Genomic DNA, 23,393 nt, shown 5'->3' with positions numbered 1-23,393 from the left:
CAAAATTTCCCCACCTTGCAGCATTAATTACACAGATTATCCTGTTCACCCAAATTTACTCTTGACTGTCTGTTGGAATTACCTTTTAGGAAGATACCACTAATCTTCTAGTTCTCCAGAAAAATCTTTAGGAATGAGAGAATGTGTGTTTATTTCTTTAGAATAAGAAGGGTAACAACCTGAAATATACAGGAGAGAAGAAAAAGGAGAAAACTGCTGTTGCCACTGCCATGGTAAGCTGCTGACACTGGTTCTTAGAGTATAGTGCTGATCATTCTCTGTTGATCATAAAAATGGTTTTCAGGAAAAGCTGGTGAGCACAAAAGGTGCTTCCTAAGAAATCAAAGAATTAGTGAGAGTGCAGGAAAATGAGTATCCAGTACATTACCAGCCAAGGCAAAAATGAGTACAAGCTCTGAAGAGGATGTAACTACTTAATTTTTGTGATCCACACACACTGGTATAACAGTTCCACTTTTAAGACACAGAAATGTAAAGACATAGGTACAGGATGGTCCTAGCCCCTTTTTTTGAAAGACAACAATATTAAAGATGTCCATTAATAGGGACTAGCTAAATAGAATTTTCCAGTATAAATGTACTGTAACTATGTAGACATAAATACAGATGTGAATGCCAGCTATTAAATTCTTATAAATTTTTTTTAAAAAAGAATGTGTAGTGTCTGTATTTGTGGATTTGAAAAATGTACATGAACACTTACACCTTAACATTTGAAAGGATCTACACATTATAATTCAGATTGAGGGAATAGATACGTAATTCCAGCAGTGAAAATTCATTTGCAGACTTGAAAAAGGAACTAGAGCTAGTGCTACTCATTGTTTCAGGAATAGGAAGTAGACTTGTTTCTGTAAATGGTCCTGCCAATCTTTCAGTAACAAATATTTAGGAATTATAATTGGAAAGATTCAGTGCAATCTGGGCATTTAGATCTTCTGAGATTAAACTGCTACAAGTCTTAGAATATTGGTGTGTATATATAGATATATTTATAATGATAATATATATAAATAAATAGCATTTTATTGGATGATTGACTAGTTTTTCTTCAAAGCCATGGCGGTTAAAGATGAAAATTTCAAAAACCATTGAACTTGAAATTTTCATCTTGTATTCTTTACCCTTAGGCCAGAGTCCTTCGGGAAACCAAGCCAATTCCTAACCTCATCTTTGCCATTGAACAGTATGAAAAATTCCTGATCCACCTTTCTAAAAAGTCTAAGGTAAACATGCATATTGTTTATTACCATTTACATTTGTTCCCTTGAGAGGATCTGGCAAACTGAAGCAGCACAACTGCAATGGAGGAAAATTTTGAACTATTTATTCCTGTTTCTTTGCTCTGATGGCCTGAATGGAAACATTGTGTAGGAAACTGATGGGAAAGTGGTCAAAAGGATATGTGCTTACTGTTTTTCACTGTATAATCATCAGATTGTTGTTGTTTTTTTGGTAAAACAGTGGGGTGTGTGTGAGCATTACTTGAAACTTTTTTTGGTGGTGGTATTGGGGGTTGAACCCAGGGATGTTCTAGTACTGAGCTATAATCTCAAACCTGCTCTATCCCCACCGGTTTTTTTTTTCCCCTTAGTTGCAGATGGACTCAATACCTTTATTTACTTTTATGTGGTGCTGAGGATCAAACCTAAGTGCCCCACACATGCTGGGCAAGCACTGAGCCACTGTAGCCCCCAAGTCTTTTTTTTAAATACTTAAAAATAATTTGTTTACCAAACTGGCTTTGGTATTAAGAGTAGGAAGAAAGAATACTCTTAAATATACACGAATGCAGTGACAACTATGCAGTGAAATATACTATACTGTAGGAACTGAAGGGGTTGTCAGGTACACTAAATATGGCTTAAGCTATCTATCCTCAGCAGGACCTTTGAGTAAAAAAATAGCCTCATGCTTATAATCCTGTCACAGGTGAACCTTATGCAGCACATGAAGCTCAGCACCTCACGAGACTTCAAGATCAAAGGAAACATCCTGGACATGGTTCTTGGAGAGGACAGGGAGGACGAAAGTGAAGAGGTCAGTAGCCACGTCTGTCTGGAGCACAGTAAGCCCTACCCAACTTACTGACTGGCAGTAGCCTATCTGGGAGCAACCGCATATTAGTGGGAGAAAAGCAACCAGTAGATTGAGAAAGGGCTAAGAAGTGATCAGGCAAAGATGAAAGCTAAGGAATCTCAAGAGAGGGGCTAGAATCAACAAAATCCTGTTAAGTTGTCCAGATTGCATAACTTTTTTTTCTTTCAATACTGAGGACTGAACCCAGGGGAGCTTTCCCAGTAAGCTACATTCTAGTCTTTTTGTTAAGGGAGGGTCTTGCTAAATTGCCCATGCTGGCCTGAAACTTGTGATTCTTCTGCTTTAGTTGCACCAGTCACTGGATTACCGGAGTGCATCACCACAACATCCAATTCACACTTTATAACATTTTTGGTAGATATTTCTAGGAAGAGGATGGTGACAGTCTTTTTGTGGACCACAACCAGCTAGCATCCTGAGTTGGAAACCAGTTTGCTTCCTGTTACACATGCCTTCAGAGTAGGGCTACTGTTTAGATTGGGTGGTGCTTCCTTCTGTTCACATGCCTGCTTGTTCCTCTCTTTAGCTTTATCAGTTAACAGTACCATACTCCCATCCCTTTAGCATCTTTGAAACAGGGCCCAGTGTATCCTTAGGAGTAACAAATACATCTAGTTTTCTGGATTCTCAAAAATTTTGAACCTGTATTTCAGATTATCACACTTGAGGGCCATAATGTCCCTGGCCCCACCCACACTCCCTTTAACCTTCTTGGCATTCAAGCAGGAAGGTCCTGTAGCATTTTTATTCTTGAGGCTAACATCTTGTCCCTTGATTCTCCAGTGTAACAGATATCCTAAGGGAATTAGTCTACTTTGGAATGCCTCCCTCCCTTTTTTCAGCATAGTTATCTCCCATGAGTAGAAAAAGATGGCGGTGGGGCAACATGACTATGCAAGAAGGTACAGGGTTTTTGTGTTTATTTCCACTGCCTTAGAGCAGGTGTCTCATGATAGAACATTCTCTCTCCCCTCTAGGGCACTGCATCAGAGCACAGGGGACAGAATGAAGAACCAGCCAAGAAAAGAAAAAAATGAAGTGCCTGAGTTAGTGTGAACTTTGGGGCGTCTGCTTTCTTTTTGCCCAACACAACAGTGCCCCTTGTCCTACAGCCCACACCCAAGTTGGCATCAATTGCACCTTCAGTTAGAAGGAGTCTTCTTGATAGGTCCTGCTACTGAAAAATGGCTGGCTTTAGGCAAGCCCTTTTGCAAAAAGCACAGCTGAAAGCCTGAGTTTGGGAGCCTGCACTGCCCCCATGAAGCTCCACAGGAGCAAATACAGTGCCTCCAGGCAGAGCTATGGTCCAGGCTGGCTTCGTTTTTCCAAGGAGCCTTTGGTGAGTTCAATTATCTGGTAAATATCCAGCGCTTCACCTGAAAGACAGTGCAAACTGGTTAGGATGCCTTGAGACTTATAACTGATAGCCCAGAAATAAGAAAAGGACCTAACTTTCTGATTTGTTAGGTGGGAAAAAAAAAAAGTGTGCTACAAACACCAAACAAAGGCACTTTTGACTTTATACAATAAATCCATTAAAACTGTATCGTTTGGTTGAAGAAGGGACAGGTATAAATGAACTGCTTTCTAGAAACAGACCTCTGATTTGAACATCACATTCACTTTGGATCTAGGGCACCTTATAAACTGAAATAGCCTGGAATATTGCATGAGTAGATTTCTTCACTGGGGCCTCAAGTTGCCTATTTTCTGACCAAAGACCACTTTATACTTTCTGGCCCACCCCACACTATTGTATGTATATGAGGAAAAAAATGTGTTGTGCTCACCCTGGGGAATCCCGTATCTCCTTTCCATCCCAGTTGGGTTGGAAGGGGTTTTACAATCCATGGTCACTTCTTTCCTGAGGCACTGGTCAATATCGACTGCACTGAAAAAGGCGACTGACTGGGGCAAATCATTCAGACCCAGCTTGTAGGCAAACATGCACCTGAAAGAAACCCAATCTCCCCTCTCAGTCATGCCCCTGCTGTGAAACCAGGAGAAACCATCACATACCCCTTACAGTAGAGCTTTCCCTGCACCAATTCCCCAGTCCCAACCAGGGAGCTGGAGGGCAGCACTGCTCCAAACAGCCTACTCCTCCTGCTGAGAGACTGAGATGCAATTATGGACAACACACATTTTCCGGTTTGTTACACTTTATTGATATAAAATTATTTCCAATTATTGGGCCAGAGTTTGAGCAGTAAATGAAGACTTTGTTAAGTAAACCCCATAGGGGATAATTAAGAGGGCAATGGTGACAATGTGAACATTTGTTATTTACCCATTAATCAGGACAGATCATGGTTTTCAAACTGGTTCTAGGTGGCAGAGCAACATGGAATGGTAATACCATTTTACTCACCCACATAAACTAGGAATTTTACTATAAGAAAATACAATTCAACTAATAAAGTGTTTTCTTCACTCACATTCGAGTTTCCCCATTAGCAGGGTTTTCTGTTATTCTGACTTAAGAAAACATTTATGGGGCAAAAGTTTTGTTCTGTTCTGTACTGGGGATTGAACCCAGGGGTGCTACACTCCCCAGTCCTTTCTATTTTTGAGACAGGGTCTTGCTAAATTGTCCTGGATGGCCTCAGACTTTGATCCTCCCGTCCCAGCCTCTTGAGTTTCTGGCGTTACAGGTGTGTACAACCACACCCAACTTATGGGTGAAAGGAAAACATTTCACTTTCCTAGGAATTGAGGAAAATGTATTATTCCTAGGGGAAAAGTTTGAGAACTACTCTTTGGAACAACTCCCCTGACCTAAACATGAGTTTGGAGACCTAGCCTTGGTATATGACACTTTGAAATCCAACAAATTGTTTTAAAAAGTTGAGGCCAATTTTTTTTTTTTTTTTTACTTTAATATATTTTAAAAATTAGAGATAAAAGCTAAAAGATGTTCATTTCTGGGCTGATGAAATTTAAAACTGCTGCTTAGCTGGACCCAAGAAAGGAACACATGGCTGAGCCAGAGAGGCCATGGGCCCCACATACCTGGTTAGGAGGTTGGTGATCTGCAGGGCCAGGGCAGCACGGTAGCGATCCTCTTCCCGTACCAGGTAGCGAACCTCATCATGGATACTGATGCAAAAACGTCCATCAATGGCAAACTCTTCAAATAGCCACTTCATGGCCACAAGCATGAGGTGTAAGTAGTCCACAGCAGAGCTCTGCACCACCCAGTTTACACGGCTGGTCATAAACTAGGGAAGGACAGGTAGGCACAGGTGTTAGTTCTGGGGTGGGGAATCTAAGAGCACAGGCAGGAGCTCCACTCTGGCCCCATTTGTCAAACTGGTGGTGCCCACTCCCTGCTTCAAAGGTTGGCAAGTTACCTCCCCCTGGACAGCTGAGGGCTCCAGGGCTCGGCTGATGCGGCAGCCCAGCACTGGGGTCTGTGGTGTGTCTGATGTGGCTATACTCTCCAACTTGTTGAACATTTCTGATTCTGTGCCCCCTATCCATGCTCGCTCGGCAACCACCTCCCATTTCTTCCAGCATGACCTGCAGGAGCAGAAACAAATAGGCTTTGTCTTTCAACCTTTCAGAGCTAAAAAAAAAAAAAAATAATAATAATAATAATCAAAGCACCCAGCTCTTGTGGAGCCACCTCACACCCATCCCTCCACCCTAAACAGAGTTCTCACTTCCTTGAAGCTGCTCTCTGGATCTTACGCAGGTCCTGCAGGGAAATCCATCCATCCTCAGTCCTCTCCACAGGGAGGTTCAACTGTCTCACCAGCCACTCGCCCTCATCAGAAAGTCGATACCTGAAGGTAGTGTACCACCATGATTCCTATAGGAGCACCTCGGTGCCATACCCACTTCACTCAGTTGCCAAAACAGCCCTGGGGTCATACTTCTCCCCCACAGGGCTTTACTTCAGAGAAGGAAACAAAAGCTCAAATAAATGACTTACTGGGGTCATGCAGCAAGGAAGAGGAGCCGCCCAGACAGGAATTTGGGCATTTGTAGCCCCAAAGCCTGGGCTACACCATGGTACCCAATAAAGGACAGACTGTAATGCAAGAGCTATCACTATTTTTACTGTCCTAATACCTGAGATGGTGAACTGTCCAATGATCAGTGACATTTTGTGTGTCTGGGAGGCAGCAATGGCCATCACTCCAGATTTCAGGGGAGTGACAGGGTCTTGCTAAATTGCCCTGGCTAAGGAATTTAGCCAGGGGTAAAAACATATTACTCGAAGCTTCAAGAGTACAAGGCATTTGGAGAAGCAGAGACTAGGGAGGTCCTACTTATCCTCCTTAACCCCCAGACTTCAGTCCATCATGCACACCACTAGGCTTGTCCCCTGAATGTTGTCACCATCTGATCCTATGGTTCAACTTCTCTGATGCCTTCAGAATCTCCACAATTAAGCCTAAACCTTTTCTCTCCTCTGCCCTTTGCATTTCCCCAGGCACACACTGCGGTGTGACCTTAGCCAGCTCATGCAACTATGAGACACCCCCATTTACCTACGACAAAACTAGGCTCCCCTTCCCTGCACTGATGTGTCACTGCTACCCCATTTGCCACTTCGTCAACTTTTGTTCTTTTATGAGGAAGCTAGTTTTCACACTGAGTGAGCTAATTAAATGTGGACACGTATTCATTATACTGCACAAAGCTGTAAATGTTCCTGTACCTCTCCTCCTCAAGAAGCCTGTGAGGGCTCTAAGTGCAGTATAAGTATGTGGAACAGGTAAGAAGTAAACTGGAAGCCTGGTCAAGCTTCTCCTATGTCAGAATCAGTCAGCACTCTGCAGTTACCCACAGTGCTCTCCTGGCAACTCTTATCTCATGCGCTCATTCCTCAGGCACTTGAGTTTAAGACTCTTATGCTGGGGCTGGGGATGTGGCTCAAGCGGTAGCGCGCTCGCCTGGCATGCGTGCGACCCGGGTTCGATCCTCAGCACCACATACAAACAAAGATGTTGTGTCTGCCGAGAACTAAAAAATAAATATTAAAAAAAAAAAAAAAAAAAAAAAAAAAAAAAAAAGACTCTTATGCTGTTTATGCTGTGTAACCAGAGCTGTGGAAGTGCTACCACTCAGTGACAACCTGAGTACAGCTTTACCTCTTTCAGAAAAAACAAGCAAACAGTTCCAAAGACAAGTCACCCTGTAGCTAGGTCTCAAAGCTTTGGAGGGAGATAGTTTAGGTGACACAAAGATGGCAGCAATAAAGCAGGCCTGAGACTGGGCAGTAAGGTGGGTAGAAGGACCCTCACCGTCGGAGGCCCTTGGTGACAGCATACATCTGCTGGGCTTTCTCAGCTGCCTCCTGCCTTGTAAGCCGGTGGTTGAACTGCATCAGTAGGCGTTCAGCAAATGGTTGTCCAGCCCCATAGATGCGACCATAGTTGAAGACTTTGGCATGCTCACGGCTGATGCCTACTGTGGTAGCTGTCTTACTGTGTAGGTCAGTGCCCCTGCTCTTCCTGCCCTGCAGTGTCATCCACCCAAAAGCAGTGCAGCCTAAAGGACAAAGCAGGAGTGAAAAAGGAAGCTCAGAAACAGTTGGCCTAGCTGAGGGTTTTGGGCTGTCTTGCCCCTGCAAGACTCACCATGCATGCCAGCGAAGTGGGCATCTCCGAGAACAGCTGCAATCCACAGCTCCTGTGAATCCACGTCAGCACCCACAAGGACATAGCCAGGTGGAGCCTGCACCATGGCTTTCAACTCACTGCCTACTCGGTCAGACTGCAGAAAGAGTGAGGTCAGGTTCACCTAGATACCAGGTGATACTCCTATTCCTATTCCTGGAGCCAAAGTTAACTGGGAATATGCTGGGCCTTTCTAGAGGGAATGTCTTTAGATAATGACAGCAGTACTCAAAATTCCACATTTCTAGTGAGGGCTACTGCTCAGCAATGGGGCAGATAGAGAACCCCTACTCCATGTCTGGCCTCTGACCTAATCTAAACAGTTGCAGCTATTATGCCTGGTATTGTGGCCACGAGCAGGCACCCAGAACATGTTGCTAAGGGAACGGACAAAAGTCCCGAAGCCAGATGTGAATTATAGCCTGCCTGGCTCAGAATAGATTCTTTTTCATGCCCCCTGCTAAACCCCAAAGGCCCTTTGAGCTCCTCATTTCTAAAGACCTAAGAGTGGAAGAACAGAGGCCAAAGATGCAGAGGACACATACCCGGGCATTGCTAGCAGTGAGCCATGTAGGCTCCACAGCCCTGCGGGTGATGGTACCAGCAGTCACTACCTGGGGCAGGATGGCCCCATAGCAGCCTTCCTCATCATAGTCAGGGTGCCTGGGATGGGAAAGAGTGGCAATGAATATCAGCAGCTTGCTTTGGCCCTAGGCTATGTCCCACTGAGTTCTCTTTCCACAATCATGTAGCAGGCCATATGTACCTGGTCACAGCACGGGGCAGAGCTGACCTAGGAAGCCACACCACCATCTGGGAGCTGTGAAGACAGACAGGCTGAGGCATAGCCCTTGGAAGCCAAATCCACCATCCCACCATGGCCCATACCCACTTAGCTTCTGGGCTGCTGAAAACTCTTTCTTTTGCCTTGTCTCAACCCTTTTCCTACTAACTTGACTCAGGGTAGCCCCTGGCTCTACATAAGGTCCTACGAAACATCAACCAAGAGGATGTGCCATCTGAGAACTGGCAAGTATCCAAGACAGCTTCTTATTTGTCTCCCAGGGTATTCATGAGGCACCCCTGCCATCACGCCTCACCCAACACCTAGGATAGACCCATCACGTTCTACTCATAAGTGTGCTTGTAGCCACAACCACCTTGGAAGGGGCCTTCAAGATGAATTTATGTGCCAGTCCGAACAGCTAACCCTCCAGGATCCTCAGCCACATCCCACTGCACCAGCAATTAAACCAAGTGGTTCAGTTAGAACAGGGAAGGGCCATCATACAATACATACAATATGTCCTACAATATGATTCTCTTTACATAAACATGGAAACAAGCTGGAGAGGATAAAAGACCTGCTCAAGGAACATGGTACTAGGACATGTATCCAGGCCTCTGTGGCAGCCCAGGAAAAGTCAGGGACCCCAGGACAGAAACAGGGGGGAAAGGAGTCCTAGGACTACAGATGGGCCTCTCTGCCCATGGCATCCCACCTGATACGTTTATGGGCATTTCTCCAAAAAGAAATCATTTTGTTGATTTCCAGGGCACGGGGACCACTGGCACCTCCTGGGCCAGCCTGCAGGGTGCCATCCTCCATCTTGGGCAGGAAGTCCTTTGCAAAGGGGCTGCCCACATTACAGCTATTGCCATCCTAGAGAGAGGAAAAGAAGCAAGGGCTGGAGGCAGAGGGTAGACCTCAGAGAGAGAGAGCCCCTGGGCTCTTCCCAACAGAACCTCAAGCTCTCCATGGTAATTCTGACTGCATCTGTCTGTTCAACTGTTTCCCCCTGCCAACACACACACACACGAAGCCAGGTACTAACATATAGAAACAAGCAAACCTGGCTCCTCTCAACAATAGCAATCAATAAAACTTATCAGATGTGGTGTGAGACACATGTCATTTTTAATTCTATCAAAACCCATCACCATCTAATTTTTAGAAGAAAAATGGAAGCTTAGAGAGATAGCAACATTTGCCCCAAAGTGCACACTATCCCATGAATACTAACATTCTCTCAAAAAGGACAGTTTACTGGTCTAAGTCACTCTGGAGGCCTACTGCAGAGCAAGCACAGGACACCATGGGACAAGCATAAAGCAGGCCACACACCTTATGAGGCAGCTTGAAAAACCAGCATCCAGGGACATCCACATCATTGTAAGGTCCATTGCCATGATGATAACTGGGCTGGCTGGCCTTGGGGCCACAAGCAGTAGTCTGTGGGGGCCACACACCTAGATCAGGCCCTATTCCAGAACCTGCATTCAGCAAGGGCCTGAAACTGTGAGCAGGTAAGCTGGGAAATGACAGGAAGGCCATGAGGTCTCAGGCTTCCTCCTTGGCCTCCCAACATGTACGGGGCCACAGGGGCACCAGGCAGTCTCTCCAAACCACCCCCCAAAACCTAGGGAACTCTGGTGAGGAAGAGTTATGTGGACAAGAGGAAGCCCTTGCCACCCAGTACCCACTCAGAAAACCCCTAAGTAGGAGCCTCGCTCACCAGAGCTTGGGGTTGACCCAGTTCTGCAGCACACAGGTTCTCCATCTTGGCCTCAGCCTCCATGTCCAGGCAGCTTAGTTCTTCTACCTGGATGGCCCAAAGACCAAGGCAGAGAGGCAGGGGGCTATATGGGCCTGGATCCACAAGCCCTACCCTGCAGGGCACTCAGACACCCCAGGCCGGTATGCAGTGAACAACCAGTGCCAGCCCCCACCCAAAAGGCAGACCTTTCCCCACAATGACTAGAGACACCTCGTCCCACCCCTGAGGCTTAGGTGCAGAGCCTTCCCCCTCACCGTCTGCCACATGGTACTGTTATCAGAAAGCAGGAACTCCTCAGCCAGGCCTGCCTCCTGGGGCTCCACCTGCTGCTTCCCCTGTTCAAGACAGTGCTTCCTGTATAGGGACTCGATGGCTCTGGGCAGAGAACAGCAGCAGCCTAATTAATGGATGCTACTTTGGCCAGGTGACTCATTGGGGGCCTCCCACAATTCCCTATATTCAATCCTGAGACAGAAGTGGACAGCACTTCCTGGTTTTTAGTCTGGGAATGACTTGAAATGACAAACACAGCACACTGGTGTCAGGCTGAGGTTTCAGGCCTGGTCTGATTCAAATCCAAGCTCCTCTTATACCAGAGTTGCCTGAAGAGCTGAGAGCAGAGAAGTCAAGACTCAAAGCCCCACTTTGGGCTGGTCCTATTGCTCATTCATGGATGGGTTCAAAGGAGCAAGGCTCATCTTAGCCACTCTGATACAAAAGCAAGTCCAAGAGTGACTCAGGCTGTCCTGGCTAATTAAGTAATTCTGGGCCTCTTTAAGTGCCATGGCTTCCCAATACCCGCTTGTCAAAAGCTCAGGGTTTGTGATCACAAAAAGGTTAACTAACTTACTAGATTATAAAATGGGAATACAAGGCTGGGTATAGCTCAGTGGTAAAGCACTTGTCCAGCATGTTGAAGCACAAAGCTCTAGGTTTATGCCCAAACATCACACAAAAATATAAATTATACGGGGACACCATCCTATCTCATGGGGCTACTTGGGGCACAAATGAGGTAAGCACTGCAAAAGGTTCATTAGCAATACATGGCACATAATCAGTACTCAAATTATACAGGAAAGAAAGAAAAAACAAGCCCCTTTACCCTGTACTTTCCAAGAGCCCACCCTTTTCATGTTCCTGTGAGTGCAGCTACACTGCTGGGACCAAGAACAGGACCTTTATCCTCCAACTTGGACACTTCAATACCCCTACCAGAGGGGCAGGGAAGTCATGGAAAAGAATTAGATCCCAGACTCCTGGACCCCAGCTCTTCCCACTAACCTGAGTAGACATCATTTCTCCAACCCTTCCCTCCCTGGAGCCCAAGCGTGAGCCTCACCTATAGGGGCAGGCCACCCCAGGTGACTCTAGGGTGGTGCCCATTGGCACTTTAGCCAGGTTGTCCCGCCGCCCAGGCACCAGGTAGCCCCAACCATGTCGCTCTGAGTAGTGCAGAGGGAAGCCGTCCCAGGTCAGTGCCATGAGTTTAGGTGTGACGCGCATCTGCAGGCTGACAAGGCTGGGGCCTGGGGTCCATTCAGGGTCATCTAGTCGTGGACAGAGCTTCCGGTACCACCTATTCCTCACCAGAAAGGAAAGCAGTGTCAGAAGATGTGGGGAGGGAAGGAAGTCCCCCCACCCCACTTCCCCACCCACCTTCCAAGGTCCTAGGACTTTCTAGTAACCCAGACCTACAAGTCACTATCTCTACCTTTCAGATGCTTTGATTAGCCCTATGGAATCTCCTTGAATAATTCACATATCTCCAAAGGAAAGACCCTATGTCAATCTCACTGAACTAATCAGGACTCAAGATCAACAAGCACCCATCCAGAGCTAGGCTCCCTCCCGAGCCTGTTGCATCCTCTAAGCAGAAGGTGCAGATCTGCCTTCCCCACTTGTCAGACCCACCCCTTGCTGCCTTCAAGACACACCAGATCCTTCTGAGCTCCATCTCTTGCACTGGCTATTTACCAGGGAGAGGCTAGCAAGATGCCCAGAGGACTCATTCTTAGGTTATGAAAGTACAAAGTTGGTGCCCTAATATTCACCTGGCTGCCTTTTTTTCATCTCTTCCACTCTGAAAGGTCACCTCAAGGAAGCCTTCCTTGACTTCCCCAGACAGTCAGAACTGCCACACCACTGCTCACTGTCTCACTACAGATCTCCACATCACTTGTGCTGGTTTGGCCTGCCACCTGTTCCTGCTGCAGGCAGCACACAGTAGGTGCTCAGCACACTGAACTGTGAGAATCTAGGAAGCTGGTGGCATCAGAGTAAACACATGCAAGCAGGACTGGAAGATGGAGTTATTAATGGCAGCAAAAGTGTATGCCACTTCCGTACTGGAGCCCAGACAAGAGATATTCTAAGGATGGCATAAGGGCAACTTCTGGATATAGTAGAGGGAACAGGGCTCACCCAGGGTGTCCAGGAAGGTGCTGGAGCCGCTTGGGCAATAGCACCTCTGTGGTACCCTTCAGCTGTTGCAAGCAGGCATGGGCCATGACATCTCGTTGAACCTCTTCCTCCTCGCTGGGGGGGCCGGGGTCTGTGCAGAGTTGGGGAGGACAGTCAAGACCAGGGGGACTCAGGAAGACCTACCCACTTCTGTCATCTCCAGAAAGCTGGGGTAATACTTCCAAGGGTTCCCTGAGTCCTAACAACATCCTGGGGACCACCCTCCCCATCTCCCAACCATGCTCCCCACCTTCCCGATCAATGGGATCCCCAGCCTCCTCGACAGGCAACTTGCTGGCTGTGGCTGACTCCTTCTTCACCTTCTTTGACTTCTTCTGCTTGAACTCTTGCAGGTCCCACTCCAAATCCCAGAGCCAGGGGTCTTCTTTGTACCTACAGAGCCAGTCCACCGGAGCAGGGTTAAGGCTGAGCCAAAGGCCTGGCCTCATGCCTGCCTGTCCCCTGCCCACCAGAGGCCTGACTACCTATCTCCTGAGAGCAGCTGGCAGGCATCATTGGCCAGGTCCATCAGTGACTTCTTCATCTCCCGCTGGAGCTCTTCATAGGTGTTCTGTGCCTCTTCGAGGTATCGCTCCCAGTTCTGGTTGACAGGCAGGTAGGAGACACCCATCTCCAACATGCCAGCTAGAGTCACAGGGTGGGGACACCTTGGAGAAAATACCAGGGCTGCTGTAAATGACCACAGGAGGAAAGACTTTGGCCCAATGCCTAAACTAGTTTGGCAAGTTTGACGCAACCAACCCCATGGTACAGTTCTAAAGTCAAATGGGAACTTAAATCCCTGCTCCGCTATACCTAGCCCTGCGTTAGTCATTTCTATCTGCACCTCAGTTCTTTCACCTGTAACATGGGAATGATATCCCATTCTCAGAGGTAATGTGGGAATGACACATCACAAAAGAAAGAATGGCTGCCACTTGAGTGACTTTAGTCTTAATAACTCTCCCTGTACCACCAATGATCACATATGTACCTCACAAATGGGGAGTGAAGTATTTCAGTGTTTTCAGGGCACTGAGGCTCAGAGAAACCAAGTAACTTGCTTAAGGTTAATGAGGAAGATATCACAGTCAAACTTTGAATGAAATCTGCTGACACTTATAACTGAACACTTTCTAAGATTCACTGATTAATAAACAAGCAGGACAGATGTGAAGCCCATGGCTTCTCTGAGGGCAGAGCAGGTGCTTAATAAATAGGAACCATACACATGAGATATGAGTATAACCCCTTGGGCCTCTGTAAAAACAGAGTCCAGGGCCCACATGGATACCACCAGATTAAGATAGCCTTTCCAGATTCAAAGAGGGGTTCCACTCTTTGAATCTGGAAAGGCTAAGTACCCAGCCTGAGAAAGAACCAGTGCCACTTGATGACAGTGGGCCTGGATCCTGGGACCCACCAACCCCAGGGATTCCACCCAGGTTCCCCTCACCTTTCCAAGAAGAGCGGCAGCTGCTGCTGAAAAACCTCATAGGTAGCCCACACGTCCCGGGCACAGTACTGCATCAGGTCCTAGAACAAGGTGACAGGAAGGCGCGGGGTGGGCAGCCATCCATTAACACTGCCAGGTCTCAGGGTCAGGCCTGGCAGCTGCACCTCCCCAAGTACAACTGTAGGTCTGCCACAGCCCAACTCCTCTCACCAATACCTTACCTGGAAGTTCACACGGATGTCCTGCATGCTGCCCTTGACAAACAATTCTCGAGGCTCCTTCTCTAAGGGAGGTCCCCCCACATAGAGGTGATGCACGTCTGCCAGATTGTTGATGCTGCTGATGTCCATCCAGTCCCAGGATGAGATCTGGAAGACCAGAGAAAGTGACATGCAGGTCAACCTGGCCTCAAGCCAGACAGGTGGGCTGGTTGGTGAGGGAGTCCCAAGCAGCTTGCCCACCAGAAATGTATTCTCACCACGTGGCCATTGGCTTTGCTCTGGGACTTCTGGCCTCGCTGTGTAGGGTGCCGGGCCTTGTGCTTGCCCTGTTTGGCTGCCACCCACAGACTGCGCTGGAAGCTGCTCAGCCCTGAGATGGCCATGTGCATGCTCATGGTGTCCAGGAAGCGCATGCGAGAGCCCTGGGGGATGGGGGTGGGGGTAGGCTACAGTGCAGGGGTCAGCCAGCCACTGTTTCAGTGGTGTTAACCCCAGCCCCATCTCAGCTCTTCAGTCTCCCTTTGAAGAAGTCTCCAACATGTGAGACACAAAATCTTTATGCTTGCCTTTGACCTGAGGGGCCTGCCTCCCAAATCCTAGCCATCCTTGAAGCACCAGGCCTGGCTTGATCCCAACATGCAAGTATTTCCTGGCTTCCAGCAACCACTCTGAGCAACTTGGATACAGAATGGTCAAAACAAGACCTTCGGAGCTACCAGTCTGACCCCAGTCCCAGCCCCTCAGGCTGTCTGAGCCTCAGCACCCTTAGCTCTACGATAATAGTACTCCCCCCTGCCCTGCCTTTCTTTCTCCTAGGCCTACTGTGAAGGCATAGTGAAAAAACAATTTTCATAAAATTAAGAAATGTCATCACCACATGCCAGACACAGTTCTGAATGTTTGACATGTATGTGTGTTCAAATTCTCCTAAAAAAATCCCATGAGGGAGCTTCTTCTGTTGGTGCACTTTCATTTTCTTTCTTTGTGTGTGTGTACATGCATGAACACACAAATGCATGTACATACTGAGGAATGAATGCAGGGGTGCTCTACCACTAAGCCACACTCCTAGCCCTTTTGATTTTGAGACAGGGTCTCACTAAGTTGCTAGGCTGAACTAGAACTTGTGATCCTCCTGCCTCAGCCTCCCAAGTCACTGGGATTACAGATGTGCACCATCACATCTATTAGTTCTCTTTATACAAAAAAGGAAAGCTAAGGCTTAGAGATATTCACTGCTCATTAGTGGCTGAGGCAGAATAAGAATAGGCTGTGGCTCAGAGCTTCCAAAGGCTCCTACTAAGCTATAAAACACCACACAGAGATAAGGGCCATTATTACTCTGTGACACTCAGGTTCTGAACCAGACTTGTTCTGGGGATGGAGAGAGTGATCAGGAAAGCAATCTTTTCCTTAGCCACCGAGATCAGGGCTCTTAGCCTATCCAGTATCAAAACTTGCAATTCACAGGAACCTTACCTGAATCAGGTACTGCTCCCTGATATGGGCTCTATCAAAGGAAACATTGTGTCCCACCACTAACTGCTCCTGCCAATTCCTCTGGGTGGAGCTGCTGGCACTGGCAGGGACCTCCAGGGGAACGAGGTCAGCCGGCGACAGCTGGTTGGTCCAAGAGTAACGCTCTTCCACCAGCCGCCGGCTGCACCAGGAATACCTGAGGGAGGTGAGAGGTATACAGGTGAGAGGTACATGGAGACATTAAACTTCTACTCTATATCACCCACTGCATATCCACCACCACATGCCAGGTCCTGCTCTAGTGGCTGGGGATATAAGTGAGACCTAGGGGTGCTCCTCACCCTCAGGTCAAGTGGGGCAGGGTGCGTGTGTACACTGTGGAGAGGAAATACAAAGCTTCTTCAAACTCTCACAGATGAAAATGGAGCTAAGTGCTACAATATGGGGTGCCACATGCAGGTGCTGGGCCTAGGCCATAGAGGCCCTTGCAAGACCCAGTATTCAGAATCTGCATGCGGCTCTGAGGTATTTTACAAATGTGACAAACCTCCTTTAAACACAAAACTGTGTTCAAAGTGCTAACAAAAGATATAGGTGATTACAATAGAACCCAAAGTGAAGAATTTTTGTTTTAATTGACAGTGGCAAAAAAAAGACAAATGCTGCACACATGTACAGGATGAGTCATCTGACGGCTGCAGAGATTCTGAAGGACAAAGAGCAAATCATGCACCCTATAGAAGCAACCACCCTCAGTGAGAGACCAGGGAAAGTGCCAGAATGAGAAAATGTATGTACATGTGCTAGGGTGGGGGTGGAAGAGACGGGATGAGTGCTGCCTGTGGGGGCCTGACACTGACTCAGGAGAAGACTGCAGTCTGCTCAAGATTCAAAAGGTATTCAAAAGGCTAAGTGTAGGCAAAGGCCACTGAAAAAGGCCTGTTGGAAGCCACAGATGCTCCAAAGGGTTGAGTCCCACTTGGCATCAGAGTGATGAAGCACATGTATGGACATCAACCGCAAAACATTACAAAGGAGTGCCCTGCAACCTTTTTGGAAAGGAAGAAGGGTGATTTGCCTCAATAGTTTCAAACTACATAAAACTAGTTTCTTTCAAAAAGAGGTTTCTAGTTTTAAATACAACAAAATTTAACTCAGCCTCCAAATTGTGGGAATATTCCAAGGGACTCAAACTACAACCCTCTCCCTTTTAAATTCAGCATGTCAAAGCCCTTAAAAACAACACTGAAGAAAGGCTAAATACCAAGTATTTGAGGCTATGATGATAAAAGCTTTAGTTACAATAAAAAGTCATATTGGTGTCAACACACAGGCCTGCAGCTATGCATGGAACCATCTTATTTATGATTTAACAACTTATTTATGATTTTTAAAAAAAGAAAGCTGAAATGAAATACTTAGATAAATTTAAGATGAGTTGGAATCCATGTCATTAATACTACAGTCTTCATGTAACTCTCAAATAAATGCCAAGGACCTGAGTGATGTCTCTTTAGCCTGATGACCAAAGCCCTTACCAAGAGCCTTTAGGAACCTGCCCTGAGAAGGCTCAGAGCTGTCCAAGGCTTTCCTCTATCCCCTGGAAACCATGGGCTGGTTAGGTACCTAATGTCACAGCCATGTGGTAGGGAGTGCCAGTTTAAAAGTGGACTGCTATAGGGACACCATCTGGCACCTCCCCACACCCATCACAGACTACTAGAAAGAAGGTCCCAGTCTATACTCAGGCCTCAGCAATGACTTCTGCTATTGGACAAACTAAGCAATGCCCCCAGCACCACTGGCAAGAATGGAATGAGTATGAGGGCAGAATGGGAAGGACAGAAAGAGAAAGGAGAGGTAAAAGAGAAAGAGGAGAGGAAAAAGAAAAAAGGACTTTAACTGGCCAAAAATGACCAACAGATCAAAAAATAAATCCTTCTTGTCACTGGTTTCCTAATTTTTTTTCAGCCACCAAAGCCTACTTCATCTTTTCTAATGATGGCTGGTATTCCCCTTCACTTTGACCATCAAGTTACATAATAAGCACTGTGATTCTTATTAAAACTAGAACTAAATCAATGTGAAATCATCTAGTTTTGCTCTTTTCAGCCATTAATGCCTACCTTATCTATTTAGCCATGCTTTCACCATTTTCAACTGCATATATAACATTTCGCAGCTTTCTTTACAAAGATGTAGCTTCCAATAGGAATAAAGAAACTGCCAACTTTTTTTGCTGGCCATGCCTGAAAGCATTAAGGTTGTAAATAGTATTTTAATCCTGGAATGAAGAATAAAAAAGGGGAGAAACAGTACTGCCATCATTGTTTGAAAAAGAAACTTGGGTAGCACTTAGAAAGTTATTTAAAAAGAAGAGAGAGATTGGATATACCTGTTTGGGATCAAAATGCCTGCTTGGGAGGCTGGGGGAAGGAAGCAATGTTTCTTAGCTGGGATGGCCAAGGGCATGCCACCTAGAGGGGGTACTTGGAAATGCTGGGATTTGTTTGAAGTTAATGGGAGAGGCTGGTGATGCTGAATGTCTTATACTGCCTGGGACAATCCCACAAAAGGGAAATTTCTCCTGCCCCAAATTAACCAACACCATGCCCAAACAGAAACACCTTTCAATGTCTTTCAGACTCACTTATGAAGCTAGTAGGGGAAGGGTACAGGCAACCAATCACGATGATTTCGAGTGATTTCCCGTAAGTCTCAGAACACTCCGTGTAATTCTCTGAATGGCTCTATTATCACTGACGTTTGTTTGCCCAGGTGTTTCCCACTTTTATCTTCCCACCAGAAAGTGAGCCCCATGAAGCAAGGGTTAAAGCACACCAGCAGTCCTAGCACATAGCTGGAGCTCAATAACAGTGTCCACTGAACCATTAAGCTGGGCCCCCTATGTGTGCTAAAGTGCCCTGGCCCTGGCCCCTACTTACCAGGCCGAGGGGGATATGGCCACCGCCAATGTGGGGCAAGTTCCCTCTGCCAAGCAGACCTCCACGTCGAACACCAGGGCCCGCTCCTCGGGGATGGCCACGGGTACGGCCTCCCCCTCGGGGCCGTACCGGGTCCAGCCCTCCTCCCAGGCCCAGCTCGGGGGCTGGGGGGGCAGCTGGGCCTGCAACAGGGAATTGGCCGCCTCCAGGTAAGGCAGGCTCTGCTTCTGGGCCAGGAGGCGGAAGTGCTGGTCCAGGCTGCCCCCGTAGAGCGGCGGCAGGCGCAACTCCACGTCTGGCATGGGCGCGGCCGGCTGCCCCCAGAGCCCGTGCTTCTGCAGATGCTCGACGCTGCGGCGCACCGCGGCCTCGTCGGGCATCTCCCCTCCGTGCCCGAAGATTTGCTCGTGCAGCCCTCTCGAGAGCATCTGGATGTGCAATGGGTTGTGCCGCAGCTGCCCGCCCTCCGAGGATGGCACTTGCGGCTGCTGAGGCCGCAGCTGCCCGTCGCTGGGGACGGGGTCGAGGACGGAGCTGGAGACCCAGCGGCCGGCTGCTGGAACCAGCCCTGGCCCGACGGTGGCGCCGGCTACCTTCTTCCAGAGCAGGCGGCTCATGGTTGGTGCAGGGAGCCCCCCGCTGGGAATCAGGACACCTGGCTTTGGCCTCCAGTTTGGCTGCTTTTACTGGGTGAAAAACTTGGAGAGAGACACGTCCTGTCTCTGTTTTCCTGTCAGTGAAATGGGTCTGACCATGCCTGCCTTCCTCCCACAAATCCTAAAGGAGATAGATGATATAAAGTGTTATTTGTTACATATACATTATGTGTTGTATTAATAATCGTCGTTCCTTGGATATTTACTGCGTCCAAGGCACTATGCCAGATATTTTAGGTATGTTTTCTGTTAAGTCTCAAACAACCTTGGGAAATGGCAATACCCCTCTTGAGGAAACTGAGGTCCTTAGAGCTTCATCAGTAAGCTTGGGGAAGCTGCGGCACAGGTTAAGAGTGCAGATTCTGGAGCTGCACCACGCAGGCTCGAACCCCGGTTCCGGCTATCGCGAGCTGTGTGACCTTGGGCAAGCGCTTTAGGTCCCAATTTCCTACTCTGTAGAATGGGGTTAGGTCTACCTGCCACAGAAGACTGCTGTTGGGGTGATAGAGGGCGCACACATCGCGCAGCCCTGCCCTCTGCAAGCAGTCGGCAGATGGTAGCTGCCATTGTCGCGAGCGCCGCGGCTCGGGCCCCGCACTGGGAATCCCGCGCCTGGGTTCGAACCCGCTGGGAGGCCGCGGTCCCCCGGCCCCACCCACGACCAGGCCGAGGGCGCCCTGCAGGGGGCGAAGGGCCAGCCCCGGAGGCGCGCGGTGCGCCCTGGGACTAGCCGCCGCCCTGCCCCGGCAAGCTCCCCTCCTGGAGAAGGGGGCTGCACAGCCCCTCGGCGACCGGCCTGCCCCCGCCAAACCCGCCGGAAACCTCTGCCAGGTGCTTCCCGGTCGGCCTGCCTCGACCCTAGGCTGACGACACGGGATCCCCTCCGCGCGGCCTGCGCAGCGCCAGGTAGTGTGTGGCCTCCGACGACCAGTCCGCCTCGCTGGCAGCCGCAACTTCCCGTCTGCGCCCCGCTAGGTCCCGGGGCCGCCTGAGAAGCAGGCGGGAGACTCCCAGCGCGACCAATAGGAAGGCCGCCAATGGAGCGGTCCGCCCGCGGGGGGAGAAGGGCACTTCCGGGCGGGTCCTCCCTGCGGAACGCTGGGAACCGAGGTTCAACCCCCCTCCAGGAAACAGGTGGGTTGGTCTCAGCTAACCAGTGGGCTTATGACACTGTAAGATGTGCAGAGCATTCTGTGTAGCTAGCGGCCGCGTGGCCTAATGGATAAGGCGTCTGACTTCGGATCAGAAGATTGCAGGTTCGAGTCCTGCCGCGGTCGGGAGGAGGTGGTTTTCAGTTTTTAGTTCATACTCTGCTCCAGTTGAGACAGCAAGTGTTCTCGCTCATTTCCCTTCTCTCGCTGAAATCTGGGAATCTCCCTCCATTTAATCATTCCCAGCGCCCCACTGTGAAGCCCCAGGCTTGTTAGATTCTCAAACATACCATGGCCAGCAGACCTTACCCAGGTGGAAGAATGTGGAGAAGACGCACATCCATCCCTACTTTATAATCAATTGATGGATGGCAGGGGCTAAGGGGCTCTAATCAGCCCAAACAATCCCACGCCACCTCTCCTTGTCCTGGGCGGTTTTGATGAGGAAAAACTAGGTTTCCTGGATTCTGCCCTCAGGTCCTGAACTACCCCCCCACACGCACTCACAGTCAAACCATGTCCCCTTCAGGTGGTGTCAAGTTTTGGTATCCGTCGTCTTTTGCAGCACTTCGTGGTTGGTAAACTGAAAAGTACCGCTCACAATAAGGCCTATGAGAAATAAGGAGAGCCTCCGGGCGGGAGTCTGGAGATCTAGCTGCATAGATGAAATGAAGGCTCACAGCAGATTAGTCCACTACCAACCTGTGCATGTGACTGGACCTGAAAAGTCGACCTTTTCCGGGAGTGGGTACTGAGGCCCTGCGGGCTGATGCCAGACCAGGCTGCTCCTGCCACCAGGAGGGGCAATGGGAAGCCCTGGCCTACTGGCATTGAGCCTGGATTCCTCCATTCACTGCTCTTTTCTTTAAAGTATGAAATAGATTTCATACACTTTTTTAGATGTACTTAATGTACTCACAGTGTTTTGTTTGGGGGGGGGGGGGGAAATAGGATCAACTGGAAATGCACGGTTTGTAAGGTGAGAGGGGTTTTCTGTTTGTTTTCCCATAACCTTGTACATTGACAAGTTTTTACAAAATGCGAAAGGCAAGATTCTCAACATAAATAATTTTTACTTTTCTATTCTCTTATTGAAACTTAGCATCCCTTTCAGTTATGAGCTGAAGCAAGCAGCCACAGTGGTTTTAGATATACCTGTGACTTTCTCTCTAGTAGCAATCCCAGATATTTTCATAACACATCAAATTGCTGCAGATTTTTCAAAATATTATTTACATTCATCTTACAATACTTCATGATAGCAGTATTACCGGGCCACCACTCTAGACCCTGTGATTTAATGAGTTAACACAAAAGCACAGGTGTTATGTCACCTATTTGTTCCTTCCTAACATTTCATTGTTTGGTTTCCTACATAATCCTATGTGTTTTTTGTATTTAAGAACATTTGGCCTAACTGTCCCTTCAGAGGAGATGCTGTTATTGGCCTGTGTGGTGTCCACTGGGAGAACAATCCTGCCTCTAGAGTCTGTCTTAGGAGATGGCCATCAAAATGCCCTCCCCTCTGGAGTCTGATGCCCTCACTCTGGAATTGGAATCTTCAGCAAGGACAAAAATGGTTGGCACTCATTCCTGCTGAGGAAGGGTGCTGGAGGAATAGGCCCTTCCTGCCAAGTTGCATCTTATTTCCAGGTCTTTCTGCTCAAAGTTCCTCCACTTTCCGTCCTTTTCTGGGAGCTCCCCTTAACCTAGAAAAGTCTGTCCTTACTGGTAATCCCTGAGAAAAAAAGACACATCTCCCTACAGTCCCCCAGACCTCTTCCCCACGTGAGAAGAGACAAACTTCATTAAGACCCTGTCCCCATCAAAACACTCCCTCAAAGCATGTTCCTCATTTGTAACTAAATTATGATCGTTTTAAATCTCCCCCTTCTACTGCTGTCAATTCCCACAGGGACTGGCCTTGTATCTCATTCTGTGACCTGTTCAAGAACTTGGTAATAATAACTGCTGCCTACTACTAGTATGCCAGGTCCTGTTCCAAGGGCTCACTTTGGGCTCTATAGAAATACTGGCTTTATTCCCTTTTATTGATGAGGCAATCAAAGTACAGAGAGGTCAAAAAGCCTGCCCAGAGCCCCAAAGCTGATAAGTGGTAGAACTGGGACTCGAACACAGAGAGACCAGCGCTAGGGTCAAGTATATCAATAAGTGTACAGCACGGCACATACACTCTGAACTCCTGGTGGGCAGCACGTCCTGGTGCTAAGGATGCAGGCTGGGGAAGGCTCTGCCTCATTGCTACTGACTGGAGAACCCCTCCCTTGGCAGCGGCTCCTCCAGGATCCCTCTCTTGTACTTACTTCCTTGTTACAATATTCCTCTGTGTTTGCCAAGCCCCAGCTTCGGTAGCCTCTGCCACAGAAAGAAAATATCATTGCTTCATATTTGTCAAGAGTTCCATTTCCAAATGAACCAGACTGAACCCTTTCAAGTTCCCTCTCATTTAATCCCCTCTCTAATCCCATGAGGTAGATACTGTTATTAATTCTTTCACCGAGAAGAAAAGAAAGGTTCTAGTAAGAAGTAGAAGGTTGACTCATCCAAAGAGCACACAGTGAGTCCTCAGCCTAATTTGAACCGAGCACTGTATGATTCCAAAGCTACCAGTGTTTCTGCAAGGCCCCTAGGCAGAGAAGGAAGTTTGGGAAAACAAAAATCCCACTCTGATTGGCGACTGACCCACATAGGA

General features: G+C 48.0%; 2 protein-coding genes and 1 non-coding gene across 8 annotated transcripts in view; 2 read left to right on the top strand and 1 right to left on the bottom strand.

The window, feature by feature from the left end:
* Fanci (FA complementation group I) overlaps window positions 1-3,291 on the top strand; it is a 71,936-nt gene extending 68,645 nt beyond the window's left edge. Inside the window, exons 35-38 of the mRNA XM_026388100.1 lie at window positions 162-233; window positions 1,152-1,247; window positions 1,954-2,061; window positions 3,099-3,291. Coding sequence (XP_026243885.1) covers window positions 162-233; window positions 1,152-1,247; window positions 1,954-2,061; window positions 3,099-3,158 — 336 coding nt within the window. The 3' untranslated portion in view covers window positions 3,159-3,291. The remainder of the gene's footprint in view (window positions 1-161; window positions 234-1,151; window positions 1,248-1,953; window positions 2,062-3,098) is intronic.
* Window positions 3,292-3,340: 49 nt separating this feature from the next.
* Window positions 3,341-19,579, bottom strand: Polg (DNA polymerase gamma, catalytic subunit). Of its 6 annotated transcripts, none has more exons than XR_003300706.2 (23): window positions 18,874-19,579; window positions 15,929-16,124; window positions 14,707-14,871; window positions 14,450-14,596; window positions 14,229-14,308; window positions 13,258-13,440; window positions 13,023-13,165; window positions 12,734-12,863; window positions 11,652-11,888; window positions 10,564-10,684; window positions 10,268-10,354; window positions 9,877-9,984; window positions 9,254-9,414; window positions 8,518-8,571; window positions 8,297-8,414; window positions 7,713-7,848; window positions 7,377-7,623; window positions 5,787-5,909; window positions 5,475-5,643; window positions 5,134-5,342; window positions 4,141-4,238; window positions 3,912-4,012; window positions 3,341-3,497 (listed from the first exon to the last, which is right to left on the bottom strand). XR_003300706.2 is itself a non-coding variant. In XM_026388094.2 (23 exons), exons 1-23 carry the CDS (start codon window positions 19,488-19,490, stop codon window positions 3,421-3,423), a joined length of 3,702 nt encoding a protein of 1,233 aa, XP_026243879.1. In that variant the 5' UTR covers window positions 19,491-19,579; the 3' UTR covers window positions 3,341-3,420. The 6 variants fall into 6 exon arrangements, 5 of the variants coding, with proteins under 5 accessions (XP_026243879.1, XP_026243881.1, XP_026243882.1 ...); XM_026388094.2 differs by having other exon boundaries at window positions 3,912-4,007; XM_026388096.2 differs by having other exon boundaries at window positions 4,141-4,230.
* A 1,154-nt stretch (window positions 19,580-20,733) lies between these two features.
* Trnar-ucg (transfer RNA arginine (anticodon UCG)) lies at window positions 20,734-20,806 on the top strand. The gene has a single exon. It is a non-coding gene; the product is annotated as a tRNA-Arg (tRNA).
* Window positions 20,807-23,393: the final 2,587 nt, after the last annotated feature.

This window comes from Urocitellus parryii, chromosome 6, assembly GCF_045843805.1.
Source record: "Urocitellus parryii isolate mUroPar1 chromosome 6, mUroPar1.hap1, whole genome shotgun sequence".
NCBI lineage: Eukaryota > Metazoa > Chordata > Mammalia > Rodentia > Sciuridae > Urocitellus > Urocitellus parryii.
The sequence above is the reverse complement of the archived record's forward strand: the minus strand, read 5'-3'. Positions and strand labels throughout refer to the sequence as shown.